General features: G+C 39.9%; 1 protein-coding gene across 2 annotated transcripts in view; it reads left to right on the forward strand.

Annotated features, from left to right (window-relative positions):
* The window catches only part of arhgef25b (Rho guanine nucleotide exchange factor (GEF) 25b), a 30,130-nt gene extending 11,861 nt beyond the window's left edge, over positions 1-18,269 (forward strand). The window contains exons 2-16 of one of the 2 annotated variants that reach the window (XM_059328823.1): positions 1,088-1,401; positions 1,494-1,592; positions 6,823-6,950; positions 8,745-8,811; positions 9,010-9,113; positions 9,324-9,393; positions 11,569-11,658; positions 11,752-11,844; positions 12,185-12,235; positions 12,420-12,497; positions 12,590-12,781; positions 12,857-13,037; positions 13,120-13,325; positions 13,423-13,563; positions 16,447-18,269. In XM_059328823.1, coding sequence (XP_059184806.1) covers positions 1,088-1,401; positions 1,494-1,592; positions 6,823-6,950; positions 8,745-8,811; positions 9,010-9,113; positions 9,324-9,393; positions 11,569-11,658; positions 11,752-11,844; positions 12,185-12,235; positions 12,420-12,497; positions 12,590-12,781; positions 12,857-13,037; positions 13,120-13,325; positions 13,423-13,563; positions 16,447-16,536 — 1,904 coding nt within the window. In that variant the 3' untranslated portion in view covers positions 16,537-18,269. The remainder of the gene's footprint in view (positions 1-1,087; positions 1,402-1,493; positions 1,593-6,822; positions 6,951-8,744; positions 8,812-9,009; positions 9,114-9,323; positions 9,394-11,568; positions 11,659-11,751; positions 11,845-12,184; positions 12,236-12,419; positions 12,498-12,589; positions 12,782-12,856; positions 13,038-13,119; positions 13,326-13,422; positions 13,564-16,446) is intronic. The other variant, XM_059328824.1, reaches the window with a different exon arrangement.
* The last annotated feature ends 2,617 nt before the right edge of the window (positions 18,270-20,886 follow it).

The raw sequence follows: 20,886 nt of genomic DNA on the forward strand, positions 1-20,886 counted from the left end.
AATTTTCTATCCTGCATCTCTGCTGCCGAGAGCAATATTGTAGCCTGCAAGGAGAAAAACACGCGAACATTTGCACGCGCGCGGGTCACATTACGAGTGCACGATTAATGTCAGTGTTCTAATCCCATACATGGGAGTGAATGAGAATCGACTCCTATTTCTGAGTCAGCCTCAAGTGGCCAGTCGAGGAACTGCAGCTTTTGGTACATCCGTGATGGCTTCACTGTTCATCTCCAGAGGTTGCTGCTTGGTTCAAACTTGTGTGTTGGGTTTCCACCAGAACATTTTCACATATTTTAATGTTGAAAAATGTGTTGTTTTTTTAATACTGTATTCACTCTGTCTAAAATGCTCCTTTTAGTGTCTGTCTCTTTATGACTGTAGCAGAATAGTAGCAGCACTTTCTGTAAATACATGGTCACCCGTAAAGTTGGAATAATTTTGTTTTCAGACACAATCCTCTGTTAATTGTGGTTTCATTTTCATTGTGATTTGTTTGGAAGGAATTGATTAACAACATTTTGGGAAGATATAGACTTCATTATCTCTCAATTATAAATCACATTGTCACAATGCTTTCATGGAAAGAAGTAAAAATAAAATATTTTATTCCAACTTTATTATCAATCGTGTATATATAAAGCTAAGTTGTGGCATCACAAACATATTAAAGTCCTGGTGGCCGTTTAAAGGCAGTTTCTGAATACAGGTGGTTTTCTCTGTGGATTGAGCCTTTTTAAACTCTCACAGTATTTATAAAGCATCTAGACCTGCTATTCAATCAAAAAGACATGGACATTTCTCTTTTTAAGACACTGTCTAACAAATGCATGCAGTTAGCTGTATTATATAATCTTCACTTAAACTTATGAGTCCTTCCTCGTGAGAACAGATGTGTTTATAATGATTTAGGACCGGTAGGTACAGTAGCTACAGCTACTTAAGTTACAGTTAGGGCTTAACGCAGGAAATTGTCCAACATTTTTGTGCAGAAATCTGTCTGCAGCATCTGACCTGAGAGGATGTACCCCACAATTAGCTGCTGTATGTTAACCCAATCCCCCCCACCCTCTCTCTCCCCCTGCAGCAGAGTCTTACTCTGTGGCGGGCAGCACCGGCAGTATCACCCCGTCAGTGGGCCCTGTGCCCCACCAGGCCTCAGGCAGCTCCAGCCCCTGCTCGTCTGGAGGATCACGGCACCCTGTCAGCGCCCTCAAGAAATGGCTCACCAATCCCGTCCGCAAGCTGAACTCCGATGCCAGAGGAGGAGCGGGAAAAGTTGAGAAGCAGATGTGCAGGTCAGACAGGAGACGAACGCCATCGCTCCTTTCCCACAGTGAAACTCAGCCGAGGCCTCTGGAACCGCACAACAACTACACTATCCTCCCGCCTGGAGACACGGTGAGACTGAAAGACAGACGGCTACATTTAAACCTCCTGAGGAAACGCTTTTTGTTCTTGTTTTTCATGTTTGTTGTGTTTGTGTTGTACAGGTGTCGAAAGACGGACTGTTGAGTCCAGAAGCTCCTTCTCCAGCACAACCACCCTGTCAGAGCTACTTATCTGACCTCCTGCAAGGCACACGGACTCTAGTAATGTTTCTACTCTACTCTACTCTACTCTACTCTACTCTACTCTACTCTACTCCACTGTACTCTACTCTTCTCTATTCTAATCTACTCTACTCTACTCCATTCTACTCTGCCCTACTCTATTATACTCTTCTCTACTCTATTCTACTCTACTCTACTCTACTCTACTCTATTCTACTCTGTTCTATTCTACTCTACTCTGTTCTACTCTACTCTACTCGACTCGACTCTTCTCTACTCTACTCTACTCTACTCTACTCTATTCTACTCTGTTCTACTCTACCCGACTCTTCTCTACTCTATTCTATTCTACTCTACTCTACTCTACTCTACTCTACTCTACTCTGTTGTATTTTACTCTACTCTGTTCTACTCTACTCTACTCGACTCTTCTCTACTCTATTCTGCTCTAATCTATTCTACTTGACTCTTCTCTACTCTATTCTACTCTAATCTATTCTACTCTACTCTACTCTTCTCTAATCTACTTTTCTCTATTCTACTCTGTTCTACTCTATTCCACTCTTCTCTATTCTATTCTATTCTATTCTATTCTATTCTACTCTACTCTACTCTACTCTACTCTGTTCTATTTTACTCTACTCTGTTCTACTCTACTCTACTCGACTCTTCTCTACTCTATTCTACTCTAATCTATTCTACTTGACTCTTCTCTACTCTATTCTACTCTAATCTATTCTACTCTACTCTACTCTTCTCTAATCTACTTTTCTCTATTCTACTCTGTTCTACTCTATTCCACTCTACTCTACTCTACTCTGTTCTACTCTACTCTACTCTACTCTACTCTACTCTACTCAACTCTTCTCTACTCTATTCTACTCTACTCTACTCTGTTCTACTCTACACAATTCTACTCTACTATACTCTATTCTACTCTACTCTGTTCTATTTAAAGATAGTCTCAACAGACACAACAGTTGTAGGTGAAGCTGATTGACTGAAGATTGATAAACTGTAGACCTATTTATATCACCCCTGATGTTTACACAGTCCACCAACCCGTAATAAAAGTTGGGGAAGATATAGTAAACATTATTACTGCGATATTACAACTATAAAATGAGAAATTGTTTAAAATAGTATGTATTTCTGATGGGACAATATAATTACGGTACAAAGTAGTTTAGAGAATCAAATCAAATAAAAACAAAACAAACTAATCAACATTTATCCATTAAAACAAATATTTTCTTATGAATGTAGAATCTGAAGGCTTTTGTCTGATGACAATTTTGTTTTTTTTTCACATTTAAAAAAATGTATCTAGATTCAAATACAGAGAAACACTTGACGTGGATGTTGTCTCTTAACTTCAAATCCTTTCTTCTAACTGTAAAAATTGAGCGGCAGTCACTTGTTAGGTAACGCAGGTCTCATGAGTTAATTATGTACAGATGATGGAAACACATGCACCTAAACGTCAAAATAACACACAGAAACTATGAACATGCCCGTCCTTCTGCATCCTGTTCAGTTGTATTTCCATGTAAAAGGCTTTTTTCGCACACATTCTTTGACTTCCACCAATTGTGCCAAATAAATAGCAAGCATTTTCACATTTTGCATTCTACATACGACTACTTTCTAGTAAACCAACTCAGTAGTGAATACTTTTTGAAAACTGCTGCGGAGTGGAATCAATCCTGTGGCCTTTTCTAGACAACATCTGGAAGTTATCAACGAGCAAAGCAGCCTGTAACAGGCTGAAACCGGGTCAGGGTCGAGGGTGAGGAGTGTACTGTCACGACACCCAAGCAGCCTGAGCAATAAAGGGCTAATTAGAAGGGGGAGCTTCGGGGCCGCCGGCTGTACGTGAACGCTGTTAGAGGAAAGGGTTTACCTCCGCGTTCAGCTCAGCATGAACCTGTCATTCTGGTTCTCCTTCCTTTCTTGGCCGTCGACTGCTTCACTTCCTTTAGTATTGTTTGACATTGTTCTGCTTGATAAATGACTGTCCTTATTTGCAGCCTTTGTCAATCCAGTGGCCCCTTTAGGACAATATTATTCCATAGACACCTGCAGCTTTATGTTTACTCTGGCTCGTCAACCCTTTAACGCTGTCCTGCATGGATTAAATAGAAAGCCTTATCATCTCTTTAAATCAATACTGTGACAATTTGAATGTATGTTCATTTGCTTTTTGCTGAGAGTGAAGTGAGAAGTTTTTTTTGTAATTTAAAGTTTTATTGAATTAAATACTCATTGGCCACTTTAGTAGGTAGAGATGTTGAACTGCTCGTTAACGCACATATCTGATCAGCCAATCACATGGCAGCAACTCAGTACATTCAGCATGTAGACATGGTGAAGATGACCTACTGAAGTTCAAAGCATCAGAATGAGGAAGAAAGGTGATTTTAGTGACAGTGACTGTGGCATGGTTATTTGAACCAGACGAGCTGATTTGTGCATTTCAGAAACTGTTGATCTACCAACCATCTCTAGGGTTTACAGAGAATGTATCACTAAGTATGTAACAGGGAAAATATCCAGTGAGTGACAGTTCTTTGGGCCAAAATGAGGAAAATGGCCTGACTGGTTGGAGATGATAAAATGGCAACAGTAACTCGTTACAACCAAAGTATGCAGAAGACCATATCTAAGCGCACAACACTTCCAACCTTGATACAGATGGGCTATAGCTGCAGAAGACCACACCTTGGGTACATTAGGTACACCTTGCCAGCTAATGACATGGCAGGTGAGTGTTTATCACAAAACTGTTGAAGAGGTGAGCGAGTGTGGTTGGAAAATGATTGGCAAATACAGATTTATTTCATATTTGTTTCATAACAACAGTTTGAATGTCTGTAGTCCAGGGTCTAACAGTTTCCCTTTTTGAGTGGCGGGTACAGACTACCGCCACCTGCTGGTATTAAGAGTTATTTCCTCTCAAGCAGGCACAAAATGTACGTACTAGTTGGCCGCTGACTGTAGTCTCTGCAGCGTGTTCAACCTTTTGGCTCAGACAAAATTGACGTAAGGCAATGCAACAGCCTGCCTTTGTCACCGCCGATGTTGATATGGTGTTTTTGGGCCTTAAGAGATGCTATTAAGCAGGTTTTGTTATGTTGGACAGAGCCAGGCTAGCTGTTTCCCTCCATTTCCAGTCTTTATGATAAGCTAAGCTAACTGGATGCTGGCTGCAGCAACATTTCAACCCTATGCACATGAGAGCGGTATCAATTTTCTAATCTTACTCTCAGCATAGAAGTGAACCCATATCTTCCTTCTGGTTTCAGAGGACCTAATGGATTCCTAGCTAATGAGAAATTACTATAAGAGACAAGGAAAGATTTTCGAGCAACAGGCAACCCAAGCTAAGTTTTAGTGGCTGCTGACTCGTGGATCAGAACCAGAGAGGAGATGAGGTTTAAATCAGCCTCAGATGTTTCTCATCGACAGGATGTCTGCTGGGTGAAGACATGAACAGTCGACTCAGACTGAGCGAGAGAGCAATAAAGAGTGACCCTGAAAAGAAAAAGAGAAAATAAACAGAGTGCATATTTGACCTAAAAACTGACTCAGCAGAAGGATTATCATCCGATGCACTGAGGCAGAGAACAAAATGTGGTGAGACTACAGTATGTCGGGGGGATTACAGTCAAATTCATATTAGATTATAGAGCTTTTAGGTGAAGAGTGATATTTGTTATATAACATATCTCCATACTGTGGCCCGTTACCATGACCTTTATTATCTGACTGGACAAATTGTTCGAATGGAGCTAATTTTTCACCTTCAGCTGTCAGGCCTGAGTCTACTTTTCCAAATTTCTCTGCCCAACAGTCTCCTTTAGCAGCGAGGGGAGACATTAAAAAGTGATTATTACTCTTAGGTTACTTGGGATTTAGGAGAGGGCATGACTTTCCAAAAGGCATCATAAAAGGGAGCATAAAATTGCTTTACTGACTGTTCCCCACCATTATATACATCTCTATATATTCTACATATGTGTGTTGGTTGGGTCAGGGAGTGCAGTAGATGAAGCTTAATAATTTAATAATAACTCTGCACCAAAGCACTTGGAAGAGGTTCTTGGATCCTTTACTCAAGTACCGATACAACAATTTAAGGATACTTCATTAGTCCCTTAGTCCTTCAATTCCTAACTTTTATTGGTTTGACGGGTTGTGTAATTTTAAAATGCGCACATGCGTGTGGTTGTTGGCCAGATGTTGTCATAAACTGACTTTTTATACTGTTTTTAGGACACATTTTTATAATAACTTGGTCGTTTTTTAACTTTATTTTTTTGCAGATGACTGATTTTAATTATTGAACGTCTGAATCTTAAGTTATCAAAGAAACAAGCTGAACAAATGTTAGTGGCGGACCGGCTCCAGGACATCATTTGTCTGCAGAACACTGTTGGAGAAATGCTGATTTTTTTTTTATCACAAAACTGCTTTATTCAGTGTTTATACCAACATCAGCTCCCATGATCCCACACGACTTCAAGATGTCACGTTTAAAGACCCTTGTGGCAGAAAAAGTAATATCAGCAAAATTTACTTAAAGAATCAAAACTAGAAGTACACATTATGCAAGAAAAAATATATATATATTATAATTCATTATGTGGTATTTTAGTTTATGAATACTGATGCCTCAATCTGTAAGAAGCATTTTAGTGTCGTAGTTGGTCTAGTCCAGTGGTTCCCAACATGGGGGTCTGGCTCCTCCAAAGGGTCACAAGATAAATCTGAGGGGTCAGTCTGGCACATATATTTCATATATTTATTGAAGTAATGGAAAACTGAATATCTTGACCCTTTAAAAAAAGCCTGACAGGTTTAGAGATCAAGTCTGTCTTTGGTAAAACTGCTAACAACTCAGACATCTATATTTTAGCAAGGGGCCTTAGGTTTTTTAAGGGGTCACACAAGGGTCAAAAAGTTTAGGAGGCATTGGTTTAAACTTTAGCGATTTAGTGTATTTTATAAGATGATAATGTTTTTAATGAATAATCATAATCTGATAAGTAACTATTGCTATCCAATACATGTAGTGGAGTTAATGGAAATACTAGTTATGTACCTCAAAAGCAATCCTCCGTACAGTGCTTGTGAAAGTTTACTTTTCACTGTGTTTCACTGTGTTCCACTGCTACAGAGAACATGATGCCTCTCTGTCTGTCTCCTCTTACATAACATGTTACAGTGATGTTTACAGATGCTGCACTGTGTTGTTTGTGTGTTTTAGAGTCAAAAATCGAGCATCAACACTCTCCAAGGGGAAGACAGCAGCAGTGTGATGGATGACTCAGCCAGTCAGTGGTCGGCCACAGTGGACAGTGAAGAGGACAGAAGCATTGCCTTAGAGAAGAGCATGTAGGTGTCGGCCTCGAGATCAAAGAAGAAGTTTGACATTTTGGGAAACATGCTTATTTGCTTTCTAGCGTTAAAGTTAAATGTTAGATGAGAAGCTTGAAACCACTTTCATGTCTGCTTAGCTCAGACTAGGACTGGAACTAGGGGACTAACTGATTAACACATTATATCAAATCAAACGCAGTTTATTTATATAGCACATTTAAACACACAGCAATAAAGTGCAAAATAGACATCAATAAAATATTAAAATATTAAAACCACTGGGAGGAACCAAAGGCCACAGAGGGGGATAGTTTAAATGAAAGGTGAGGCTATTTCAGAGCTTTAGAGCTTCCTCCACTAGGACACGCTGTCTCTTAACCCCATTAGCCTTAATTGTTGAGCAGTTAAAAGTAATTTTATCTAAGAGGCTGAGAGTTGAATAGGTAAATGGATGGTAAATGGACTGCACTTATATAGCGCTTTTATCCAAAGCGCTTTACACTACAGACTACACTCATTCACCCGTTCACACACATTCATACTGGTGTTAGGGCCTACCAGGACACACTGGTGCCACCTGTCACCATTGGGAGTTCATTCATACACCGATGAACACAGCATTGGGAGCCATTTGGGGTTCAGTATCTTGCTCAAGGACACTTGATCAAACCACCAACCTTCCGATCAGTAGATGACCTCTCTACCAACTGAGCCACAGCCGCCCACTATACGAATAGGGGCACAGAAGTTCTGAAATTTACACAGGGAAGCCCCTGTATGGCTTTAAAAACAATAAAAAAAAAAAATTAAAATCAATCCTGTATTTGAAAGGTAGTCAGGTATGCAGCTGCTGGTGTTATTCTGTGTCTTTTTCTGGTACCAGTTACAAATCTGGCTGCAGCATTCTGCACCAGCTGCAGGCAAGATAAGGACGACTGTTCAGCCCCGAGGAGATAAGTGCACTGGTATCTGTCTTTATGTCTATCCACTCCAAAGTGGATATGTCTATACAATTTTTTTATCCATACAAAGAACTATTTAAAAACAGCAAGTTGTGTCTTACGAGCAGTTTTCCGGCTTGAAAAAGTGACTTCCTGCAGTCTGGATGTCACTGTGATGATGTCAAGCGCCCAGCGGAGACTTGAGGAAGTCACCGCGCCCAGTGAATTGTCTGTTTTTGTGCATATTAGACAAACAAGATATCATGTTTGAATTAGAGATTTTGAGAGGTGCTGGTTGGCAGATTTGATTTGTTCTGGACAAAGCCAGGCAAGCTGTTGCCTTCTGTTTACAGTCTTCATGCTTAAGAAAGCTAACTGTCTCCTGACTGTAGCTTAAAGTTACTACAAGGAGTTTAACTGGCTACAAAACTGTCTCAGTTTTATACTGATGCCTCTATATAACCTACAAAAACAGACTATGAGCAAATAGATTGACTATTTCTATATTCTTAATGCCTGTCCTCGACTCTGATTCTGTGTGCTGAGGCAGAATGTCAGACCTTGCGATTAAACAAAAGGTTTTCTAAAGGGAGTCTGGCAGCTGCAGGTCTTAACCACACAAAGCTGTGGTGCTCATGGAAACAAGACCGCTGTTGTCCACAGTGGCCGCCAAAATCATCACAAAATTAAAGTTCTTCGGAGTGACTTTAATATTTACCAGACTAAACATCACAGTGGTATCAGTCTACTTCTTTAAGAAAGCTAATAAGCATATTTCCCGACTTTTATTAGCATTTATTTACATTTCTGAAACGTACATTTCTATTTCATGATGTCCTTTATTTGCTGTTTTTAAAATCTCTCTCAGATATGTGCTGACAGAGCTGATAGAGACAGAAAGGTTGTATGTGGAAGATCTCGGACTCATAGTGCAGGTGTGTCTTTCTTCCAGCTGTTAATAATCTGCTTATGACATTTATGCACACAATTGAGATTCCTTTATCAGCAACATTCTGCAAGATTAATGTCTTTTGTTTTCCATCTGGAAACCTCTGATTTGATTGGTGACATGTGTGCATGTGTGCATGTGCGTGCGTGTGTGCGTGCGTGTGTGTGTGCGTGCGTGTGTGTAGGGCTACATGGGCACCATGACCAATCAGGGAGTTCCCGAGGACCTGAAAGGGAAGGACAGGATTGTGTTTGGAAACATCCACCAGATCTATGACTGGCATAAAGAGTGAGTCAGTCTCTTCTGTTTTTCCTCCCTCTCTTAGTTCCTCAGAATTTTAACAGTTTCTTATGGTTTACACATATTATTTTGAGCTCCTCAAATTTCATGACGGTTCAACATCCCCTGTGGCTGTTTGTTTCCTGTGCGTGTGTCTATGTGTGTGCGTTTGGCTGGATGACTGTTCCTGCCTGACCTTCTCTGCTTTGTGCCACACAGTTATTTCCTGGGAGAGCTGGAGAAATGTGTGGGTGATCCAGACAGCCTGGCCCAGCTCTTCATCAAACATGTGAGTCTACAGATCAGTGAGTTATAAATGTGGCCGAGAAGTTCTTTTTTAGTCTCTCTGTGTGGTTTCAGTCAGGTTGCAGCTGCTTCTCAGATCAGAGCTCAGTGTGTGAAGCCTTGGACCCCCGGCCCGACATCCAGATGTGTCTTTATAATGCAGTTCACGTCAGTCTGCAGGTGCTGCTGCAGAATAAACGGTCTTGTAATAATCAGCTCTCAAAGCTGACAATCAGTGTTAAAGATGCTCCACAGAGAATGCGAATTAGCTGGAATTACAGATCTCAGACCTCTTTAAAAAGTATTCACGCACACCTCAAAGTTTCATAGGTGGTGATTTAACACTGAACTTTGAGAAAACAGACCATTTAACCCTTAAGGACCCAGCGTAGACCTGTTTTTGTCTTTTTAGGCAGCTACAGGGGATCTTTAGGGGCAGATTTCAATACTTCAATGCTTTGCAGATTGCTGAGCTGCATCTGAAAATCTGCAAAGCATTGAAGTATTACAACAAAGCAGGAAGAGATGTTGAAAAACTGCAGGTACGAGATCATTACAGAATGTCCATACATATTCAGTTAGCTGCCACTTTATTAGGTACAACTCACTTAAACCAGTTCAGTGTGTGTGTGTGTGTGTGTGTGTGTGTGTGGGGGGGGGGGGGTTAGGGTTAGGGGCAATAATTAGAGCAGGGTGCATGGGGGTCCTTCCACAAGAAAAAAAGGAAAATAATCTCTCTGCAGTTTGACATAAATATATTCAAATACTTTGGGAGTATTATTTTGTGTCAAGTTTTGTGTAATAAACATTTTGTTTAGGTTAGGCACCTTTTCAAATGTTGAAAGATGAGAGTATATAAGAGTTTACTCATTATGATATGAGTATATGAAGGCCATTTCCATGCTTAATTACGTCTCATAAGCGATTGCAGCCTTTTTTGGGTTGATACCATTTGTTACACAGATTTTGTGCTAAATTTAACCATTTTTTACCACTCGAGAATTCGAGAAAAAACCCAGAATGCCACATTTAGACACCAAGACCTTGAGGAACATCATAGCTATGATTTTCTTTGCTGAGAAACCCCCTTATTGTCTACATGTCTAGGAAAGCATAATCTGAATACTCTAGGTCTCTTTTTTGTGGTTTTATGAAGCTGTGATTATCCTAGAGGTCACAACAGGTCATTTTATACAGTGAGGTCAAGTTTCAAAAATGCTTTCACTATAATAAAATGGCTACTGTGGGGTCTAACATCATCACACATGAAAAAAACTGTGACTGTTTAGGGACCACAATATGCAGAAAATAAACAAATACAAAAAGCAAAATATCACATTTTACTACATGAGGAAAACGGCATGATTCTTGCACACAATTGAATGCTGTAAAGCCCGATTTCCACCGGGCTCGTTACAGCCGAGGAATGGCTGCGCCCCGGTCACAGTTGCTGATCGATGCCACTATTAAGCATATAGTGGTCTGTATATAAAGGACAGACATGTGTCTACCCATAGATCACATTTTTATTCAGAAATCGTCAGGTCAGAGGTCAAGGGACCACTTTGAAAATGCCCATGTCAGTTTTTCTTTCGTCAAAACCTAGCCCAACTTAAGTGTTACATCAACCTCTTACTGACATGATTTATAAAATCATCAGTGCCAATGGGAGCTTTAGCAATATCTTCACTCTTTGCTCTAGTTTTAAAACAGAGCTCTTAAAGACAGCAGTGAGAGTCAGTGTGGGGTCTCTTATAAAAGGGATAACATACCAGAATTTCCCAGGGGAATTATAAACAAAAACGAATAACTGCCGATGAGACACATAGATTCAGTGTTGTTAAACATAACAAAAACTTGTACATTTCCCTTTCAGGATTTACAGTCTTGTTACAGGAGATAAATACTGGAGAAAATTTGAAAAATATTTTGATTTGGCACAGTTTTTCCAGCTCAGCTTCTCTATCCGCTTCACTCAGTCTAATTAAGCCACAACAAATTAAACCATTCTTTCTCAGCCACTGGAACTATTTAATGAGGCAAGATTTGGTTTCACAAAACTCCCCCAAAAATGGGTACATGAGAAAACTGAGGGGCTTAATAGTCCCTCTGTCTGTTCGTCACGCTGCCACTCACACATTCAATTTGAATAATTGTCACATGATTCTTTAATTTTCAGGAACGCCGTCTTCACATGTATGTGGTTTACTGTCAGAACAAACCCAAATCAGAGCACATTGTCTCTGAGTTCATTGAGACATACTTTGAGGTGAGTAATCCATAGTACTACAGCCAGTTTTACTGGAGTTCTTTAAAGACTTTCTAATGTGACCCCTTTCTCTCTTTCTCTGTCACCCGGCAGGATCTCAGGCAGCAGTTGGGTCACAGGCTGCAGCTTAATGATCTGCTCATCAAACCTGTTCAGAGGATCATGAAATATCAACTGCTGCTCAAGGTTTACAGTTTGACATGACTCTGTATTTGCATGCATGGTGCTGTGTCTGCAAGAAAGGAATGTGTGCATTCAGGGATGTCAACCATTAGAAACCAAACTGATTGCATTGCATCAAACACTGCAGTGCCCCATAATACAGCAGCATTTGATAGCATGTATTTGCCTCATAGGGCAAACATGAGAAATGGCTTACTTTGGTGGAAACTAGTAAAAACAACAATTTTGAAGCCAGGGCTCTACACTGAGAGTTTGATATAATAGAATGTATGATTTTATGCTGTAATAGCTGCAGCTGTGATTTTTTTAATGTGTTTTAATTCTCTCTGACTGACGACTCCAGGACTTTCTGAAGTATTACAACAAAGCAGGAAGAGATGTTGAAGAACTGCAGGTACGAGATCATTACAGAATGTCCATACATATTCAGTTAGCTGCCACTTTATTAGGTACAACTCACTTAAACCAGTTCAGTGTGTGTGTGTGGTGTACATAATAAACTGGCAGCTGAATGTGTAAAGTACTATTCTGGGCTTATCACAAAATTGTGTTTCCACTCCCTGATTGTTTCCCATCAGAGGGCGGTGGAGGTGATGTGTTTCGTGCCAAAACGCTGTAATGATATGATGAACGTGGGCAGGCTTCAAGGTTTTGAGGTGAGATGCAGATCATTTCCTGTCCTTCACCGCAGATGAAACATATATCCAGGGAGACTTACAGTCTGTGATGGTATTTCTGACTGATTCAGGGGAAAATCACGGCTCAGGGGAAGCTGCTCCAGCAGGATACCTTCTCGGTCATCGAGCAGGAAAGCGGCTTCCCGTCCAGAGCGAGGGAGAGGAGGGTCTTCCTGTTTGAGCAGCTGGTCATCTTCAGTGAGCCGATTGATAAGAAAAAGGGCTTCTCTTTGCCAGGGTACACTTTTAAAAACAGCATCAAGGTGATTGTGACACTACAATGTCTTTAAAGCCTTTTGTGTTTTAGTGTTTTTTCTGAACAAATCTGTGTGCTTCAGGTCAGCTGTTTGGGCGTGGAGGAGCACTCTGAGAATGATCCGTGCTCTCTGGTCCTGACCTCCCGCGGGACTGACGGCAGCGTGACGTGCTTCAACATGCAGGCATCATCTCCGGAAATACAGCAAGCTTGGCTCGACGACGTGGTGCAGATCTTAGAGACTCAGAGGAACTTCCTTAATGGTATCCGAGCTCAGCGTTTCTTCAGTAAACATTAAAGATTAAAGAGTTTGAGTAATGTAACATCTCTTCCTGCCCGATGCAGCCCTGCAGTCTCCGATAGAGTACCAACGCAGGGAAAGCAAGTCAAACAGCCTGGGCAGGAACGTGAAGTCTCCCACTGCGTCAGCACCCGGCCTGCGACCTCACTCTTCTGCATCCATGGAGCGACGACAGCCGCCCTGCCTGCTGACCTACAACACCTCCCTGCCCTCTCTGCATCCTCCACACCACAGCCCGGCCTTGAAGGTGGTGAGTGTGCAGCAGCGCCCTCCTGCACATTCCTGCACGTTTATTCAGTTTTACTTCTCTGATATCCCCTTTCTTTGATTTCTCTGTCTCTTTTAAGCTTTCTAATCCCTGTGCTGCGACACCTCGAGCAGCTCTCCCTCCACTTCCCTCCCACCAGCAGCTCAGTTTGAGCACAGAGGTGACACCCGCCCACCAGACATCCAACGGCCTGCCAGCCTGCAGCCAGCTCAGCATGCAGGTACATCAGTCTTACCTCACACAGCAGTGAAAGGTGTATTAAAATACATAAGTAGAAGTAGTAACATCACAATTATAGTGTTTATTTCACCACAAAAAAAAACACCTAATGGTACCTAATGGTATGAAATCAAATCAAAAAATCTAAATTACTTTATTTATCCCCGAGGGGACATTCAGTTAGTCTGGTAACTCTTGAAGAATGAGACAGTCTGATGGCTGTAGGAGCGAAGGATCTTTTGAATCTCTCCGTCCTGCAACGGAGAGAGAGGAGCCGTCCACTGCTGTTGGATGATCCAGGTATTTCAGGATGGCCTCCAACATCTTGACAGGTCATCTCTCCACCACCTCCCCCAGTGTGTCCAACCTGGCTCCAACCACAGAACCAGCTCTTTAGACCAGTCTGTCCAACCGCCTTGCATCTCTGTCTGATGCTGCCTCCCCAGCAGACTGCAGCATGAAACAACACACTACCACCACAGACTGATAAAACATCTGCAGCATCTTACTACAGATGTCCAGAGATCTGAGCTTCCTTAAGAAAAAGAGGCGGCTCTGCCCCTTTTTGTAGAGAGCGTCTGTGTTTAGGGACCAGTCTAACTTATTATCCAGGTGTACACCTAGATACTAGATACTACCCTCTCTACCTTTAAAAAACTCCTGAAGACCCATCTCTTCAGAGAGCATCTTCTCTCCTAGCACCACACGATAATTCTACTCCTCAAAGAATTGTCACTAGCACTTATTGATGCACTAATAGCTCTTATTGCCGTATACCTTGATTGTTTGCTTTTACTCTTCCTGTAAGTCGCTTTGGATAAAAGCGTCTGCTAAATGACTAAATGTAAATGTACTTTATCAAACCACTAGAATAGTTTTTGGTTTCATTTACTCTTAACAAGGGAAGGGAAATTTTCTTTTTCAGCCTCCTTTCACAATAATAACTTGCTCTGTTATATGTAAAACCATGAATTAATTTCGAAGAGTTTAAAAGCCAACAGTAGGTTATACTGTGTCAAAACTGGAAATAATTTTGAGTAAAGTTGTTTCACTGATTCAGTGATGCGCATTTATTAAGTTTAGGACCGATACACACTCTATAACTACCCTGTGAAGTCTTCGTTGTACACAGTAATAATAACATTAACCCTGTTTTTTATATCGGTTGGATCAGATTCTGTCTTTGTGTCAGCAGCCTGAGGCAGTTTGTTGTCATGATCACGGTGATGAGGGGAAACGACTCTCTGGTTGCCTTTGTCAAATATCCTGTTGTTGTTTCTGCGTGGATTTACAAACCAGGTCGACCTAATCTTTAGCCGGTGTCATTCAGTCGTCCAGTTTATGGAAAAAAACACTGACCTGCTGTTTTATCTTATTCTCTCAGACTTCCACCAAGAAGAGGAAATGGTGATCACATATAAGACGAGCTTATCTGGCCCGATTCCACAAAGTTGCTCTCTTGTTGTCCCTCTTTGTGTTTTTGGATCAGCAGTGTTTCCATCCTGCAGTAGGTGCAGGAGACCAGGCAGGCTTCCCATTTAGATACAATCTTTTTTTTTTCCTTATTCCTCTGACATTTCTATACAGCATGACATTTTTATTTCATAATACATAGTTTTATCTCTGCAAAATCCAGCACCAATCAGGTTTAAACATAACCTTGATGTTGTAATGTATTGTTGTGTTTTTTGTGTTTCATTTCAGAATTTGAGAACAAATAGACACTTTTGAACCTTATACATCATTTTTAAAACTACGCTGATCAATATTTTTATATCAACAACTGATCAAATGGCCAGGTGTTATATCATAGGGGTCACATGAAATAATTATCAGCCCACACCATTTCCTTCAGCTCTAAGGAGATTTTTGTTTGTCATTTCGTTCATTGTTTTAGTTTTACGCAGAGACAGTTAAAAAGAAGTGAACATAACCACCATGATATAGCTCATTGATTATTGGAGGACCATTTTGAAGCCCTGTGTTTGGCATTTTTACTGTTGCCACTTTGTTTTTTGGAGCCAGAAGTGACCATATTTGGATGAGAGGGCCAAGATTTAGAGGTTATACAGGTTAACAGACCAGTAGGGCCAAGTACTATTAGCATAGTAACCTCTGAATTACAACATAATGGTAATGCCACCGACCACGCCACGTTAATGGTTACAGTTTTGGTTACAACAAAATGTAGTAGCTGTCTTTTAGTGCATCTGAATGCTAAACAACAATTTTAGGCAACCAAAATGTTGTAATTCACTTTGATGGACTGAAAACAAACTGTGAAAGAGTTTAAAGATGAAAACACGGACAGGTCGCCGTACCCTTCTTTATCGTCTTATTTACTCAAAATGGGACCATCGATTATAAAAATGATTATCAAGCTGTATAGAAAAACACCATAAACTCATCATGAGAATGTTTAATCAGGTAATACAGTTTAAGTTGAAAGTAGGGTCAATTTCTCATAGATTTCCATACAATCAGACTCCTTTTTGCAACCAATGCAGGCCATGAGAAATAATGCAGGTTTAAGGCACTTGGTTTCACGTGGAGTCTGTTGCTTGGTTTTACACCCAAAACTTAACTGTTTTGGTTCACTCTCAGCGCTCTTATCAGCCCAGTTTCAGTCAAAGAAAGGCGGCTGTTTCAGTGGAAAAAGGAAAAAAAACTCTAAATCAGTTAGATCGGTTCATAATGCACCCCTTCAGAATGATTCAAGCCTTCTAACTGCAGCAACCTATAAGGATTTATTTCCCAATAATGACCCACTCACTGTACATGATCCTCTACTTAATCTTTTTGAAGCAATGTACAGTTGTAATATAAAGCAGGAATGCACATTTAAACCACACTACTTGTAAAAATGAACTTTTTTTCCTCTCAGGGTGTGATGGCCAGTTTCCACGAGACCACACTACACGAGGGTGCACATCGGCTGAATAGCCTGGATCAGCTGAAGGAGAGCGAGCAGTAAAATGAGCTGCGGTGACAAATGGACTCACTTTACCTTTCAGGAGAAGGAGTGCCTCGACTGAGTCAGAGTGCTCTTTGTTTCACTCCTGTACATCAAGGTCTCAGTGTTTTCTTAACATTTTGTCCTAAATTTTCCTCAAGATTTCCTTCAAATACCACCATAGTTTGGACAAACCTGGATTTGATCTTGTATAATCATAGTGTTTTGCTGGTGTGTGTGCGTACTCTGCATATACAGGTGAGATTAAATGTTTGAAAATATGGTTTTGAAGCACCACAGAGACAGAGACTATACTTCATGTTGTATATGTATACATTTCTTACTTTTTCCATTGAAAACCCATGGATGGATATTTTTGTAATGCATAATATTTTCATAAGGGACCAATTCCACTTTATTCCCTCTGAGATCTCAAATCCCTTTACGCAGTCTGTGTTCTCAGATGACAGCGTCCTTGAAACCGCTGCAGGTTCCAGCTCCATGGTGGGATCTGAATTCATACGAGTCGTTCTGTTTGTCTGTGCGTTCCCTGCAGATTAGCAAATAGCTGTGTTTTCCCCTTTGGTGGGCTATTTTAACCCCACCATTGTTAGACTGTTATCTGAACCAAACACATTTGCAAACTCACACAGAGCATGTGTCCTAATCGAGCAGAAAGAGGAAAAAGGGAACAAAGATAGAACAGAGGTGCTCACCTGTCACTGTCATCTTGAATGTAAAAAAATCTCATGTGGGATCGAATCAATAAAGCTTTTTGACCTGTGGCGTCCTGATACATGAACCAGAAATAAAGAGAAATGCTATTCAGATATTTGTCATCCTTTTTTGAAAATATTTTAAAGATGCTGTATGTTGCAGAAAAAGCTTCCTCACATGCTTTCCAGCCATGGAGGGATGAGACAACAGGCCCCTTGGTATTTAGATGTAAAACAACCCCCCAACCTTCATACAGCTGCATCTCAATGCATTAGAATATCATTGAACAGTCCATTTCCAGTAGTTCAAGTCAAATAGCCCCAACCAAGTATTCAGTGCATATAGATGGACATACTTTTCAGAGGCCAACATTTCCATATTAAACATACTTTTTAAAATTGGTCTTTTGTAATATTCAATTATCTTTGAGACACTGAATTTTAGGCCTTCATTAAATGTAAGCCATAATCATTATAATTAGAGGAAATGAAATAAATTACATCCAGTCTGTGTGTAATGGATTTATATAATGTGTTATTTCCACCTTTTGAATTGAATTACTGACATAAATAAACTTTTCTATGATGTTCTAACTTTTTGAGATGCACCTCTATATGGGAACAAGACTGTGACTGTTTTTCTTCTCTTTGTGTCTCTTTTTTGCATTTATTTTCAGTAATTTTGTGCGTGTATTAGTTGTCTTGCACCTCTTTGTAATCATGCAACATTTTGTGTCTTTTGAGTTGTTTTGCATCTCCTTGTAGTCCCTTTGTGTCCCTTTGCGGTCGCTGTCCATCTCTTTGTAATTTTGCTTCTCCTGGTCGCTGTTTTGCATCTTTTTGTTGTCATGCAACATTTACATCTTGTGTAGTTTTTGCATCTCCCTGCAGTCAATCTGTGTCTCTTTGTGGCCCCCTTTGTGACTCTCTATGGTTGTTTTGTGTCTCTTTGTAGTTGTTTGAGTGACTTTGTAGCTAGAAATATTAACATCATCCATCTCAAGCAGAGGTCCTGCCCAAAGAGCCCTTGGGGCTGGTCAGAAAGCCATCCATCTTCCCAGTGTACCGTACATATAAATAGATGCATTAAACATGTACATCAGAGGATATAAATCACAGTGATGTGCTGGCTGACTAGTCACTGCATGGAAACCAGGATAATGTAATTCTCCTTAAACTACCACTCCATAACTCAGTGAGGAGATTGAAGCCTGATGATTTTTTCGTCCTGTTACCCTGTAACCCTCCTCTTATGTTGCGGGTCAAATTGACCCATTTCAATTTTTTTCATAAATAGAAAAAAAATAGAAATTTACAATAAAAAAATCAATATCATGTAAAAAAAAAAAACCCATTGTATTTTATATGTAGGTATTTCCAATGTACATTAAATAAGTTGGAACATGCATTTTTTTTTTGTTGAAAAAAAGAGTGAATTAGCCTCATTGAACCATGATCTGTGAGAAGTAAAGAACACCATTGCATTAAATAGTGACTGAAATAGTTAGTAATCAAGTTATTAATGAAATATAAACAATGTTTATTGGGATTTTTTAGTTTTCTGACACTTTTGGATAATCAAACATACCTCAGGTTATTGCTGTTCCTGAAAAAACAAACATACCAGGAGGGTTAAGTCAATTCTCTTACTGTAATCTGTCAGGCTCCTGTTAGCACCCCCCTTACCTTCTGACAATATTCAGAGTATCCTCCTGGCTTTCTTTGCTTCAACTGCCTTTATACAGTAGATGTTCTATTCTGAAGTATGTGTATTTTGCCCCATTTCTACTGAAACTTATGAAATGAGATCTTTCCAGTAGATCAGTGTCACACTAGGCAACCTGTTTGTAGACAGCGTCCTCTAGTGGAGAGATTGAAGACACTCATGCTTGTGTTGATGAATTGATCCATAACATTGTCAATTGTCAAACCTGCCTTGCTCAGATAATTACCTGTTTCTTTGCCTGGCTGCTGTTCTACACGACAACAAACTGAATCAAAAAGTTAGAGTTAGTTGTGACCTCTGTGTGTCCGACGGCCCCCGTGCTCGCTGTAAGTCACATCATGTCCCAGAGGCTGTGAAGTTGGTGACTCACACTTTGTATTCACTGCATGCAGCAACAACTCCTCCTACATCTTCCACAACATGCCTCTTCTCTTAAACACCTAATGCACGGCTCCACATGAGCACTATGCAGACACAGGCAGATTATGGGACATGCTCCCGGGACAGACATGCAAAAGGCTGCTTTACCTCTCTGACATCGAAGCAAAACACACAGACTATGTTTAGCCTCTAGCTATCGCTTTGAAATCATTCTGCATCTCTCTATGGTTTGTGTCTGTTTGCAGCTGTTTTGCATTTCTTTTTAGTTGTTTCGGTCTCCTAGTCTTTTAGGGTTACTTTGTAGTCATTCTAAGTTTATTTGTAAAGATTTTAAGTTTCTTCCTCATTGGTACGTCTCTCTTAGATTGAGAATTTTGCATTTTATGACACAGGGCCCCCCTTTGCACTCCTGTAAGTCTGTTCAATAATCCATCAATGAATGAAGTCCTTGTAAATATGACTTAAATTAACATTTTCTTAAATTCTCATATCATTTGAATGTTTTTTTGAAACATTATACAGTCTATTTAAGGAGATTCATGGTGGCTCACAGGTTACAGCAAAGTTTTCATTACATTTGAACTTTGACCCAGGTCAAAAAAATCACAGCTAACCCTAGTGAGACTTTATCTCCTTCAGTTGTTTTCCTCATTCCTCAGACAGTTTATAGTTCTACTTAAATCACACAGTAAATGTAAGATATAAAAAACTGCTGACTGGAATGAGGAAACAAACTATGTATGACCATTGCTATATACAGTCACGGAAAAAAAATATTAGACCAATTAATAAACCAAAAATACCAAACCATTAATAGACCAAAAATAAAGACCAATTTTCTTCAATTTCTTGTTAATTTTAATGCCTGGTACAACTAAACGTACATTTGTTTGGACAAATATAATGATAACAACAAAAATAGCTCATAAGAGTTTAATTTAAGAGCTGATATCTAGACATTTTCCATAGTTTTCTTGACAATAACCAAAATCATTATCAGGAAAACCATGGAAAATGTCTAGATATCAGCTCTTAAATTAAACTCTTATGAGCTGTTTTTGTTGTTATTATATTTTTTCAAACAAATGTACCTTTAATTGTACCAGGAATTAAAATGAACAAGAAATTGAAGAAAACAAGGGTGGTCTAATAATTTTTTCCATGACTGTACATTTTGGTGTTTCACACTTTTGGAGCTGGACAGGGCTGCCTTTATGGACAATGGATAATCTTTGTTTTCACCCCTCATCCAAACCCCCAAACATATTTCCGTGCAGTGACAATGAGTTTTTTCCACAGACATTTTAATATGTCAACATTTGAAATAAACTAAAAAAATGCTCATAACGCCGTGACCAGACGACTCACACCAGTGTTGTTTGGGTGAAGCAGGCAAGTTAAATTTCTGTGTTAACACAATAAATATCACTGTTTAAAAAAAATAATAAAAAAAACAGGTTTTCAGCTCAGCTATAGATCTGTCGATAGTTACAAATCCTAAAATGAGAAATTTTTAAACACACAATTACACTAAAGCCTTTATAATAC

This window comes from Centropristis striata, chromosome 3 (assembly GCF_030273125.1).
Source record: "Centropristis striata isolate RG_2023a ecotype Rhode Island chromosome 3, C.striata_1.0, whole genome shotgun sequence".
NCBI lineage: Eukaryota > Metazoa > Chordata > Actinopteri > Perciformes > Serranidae > Centropristis > Centropristis striata.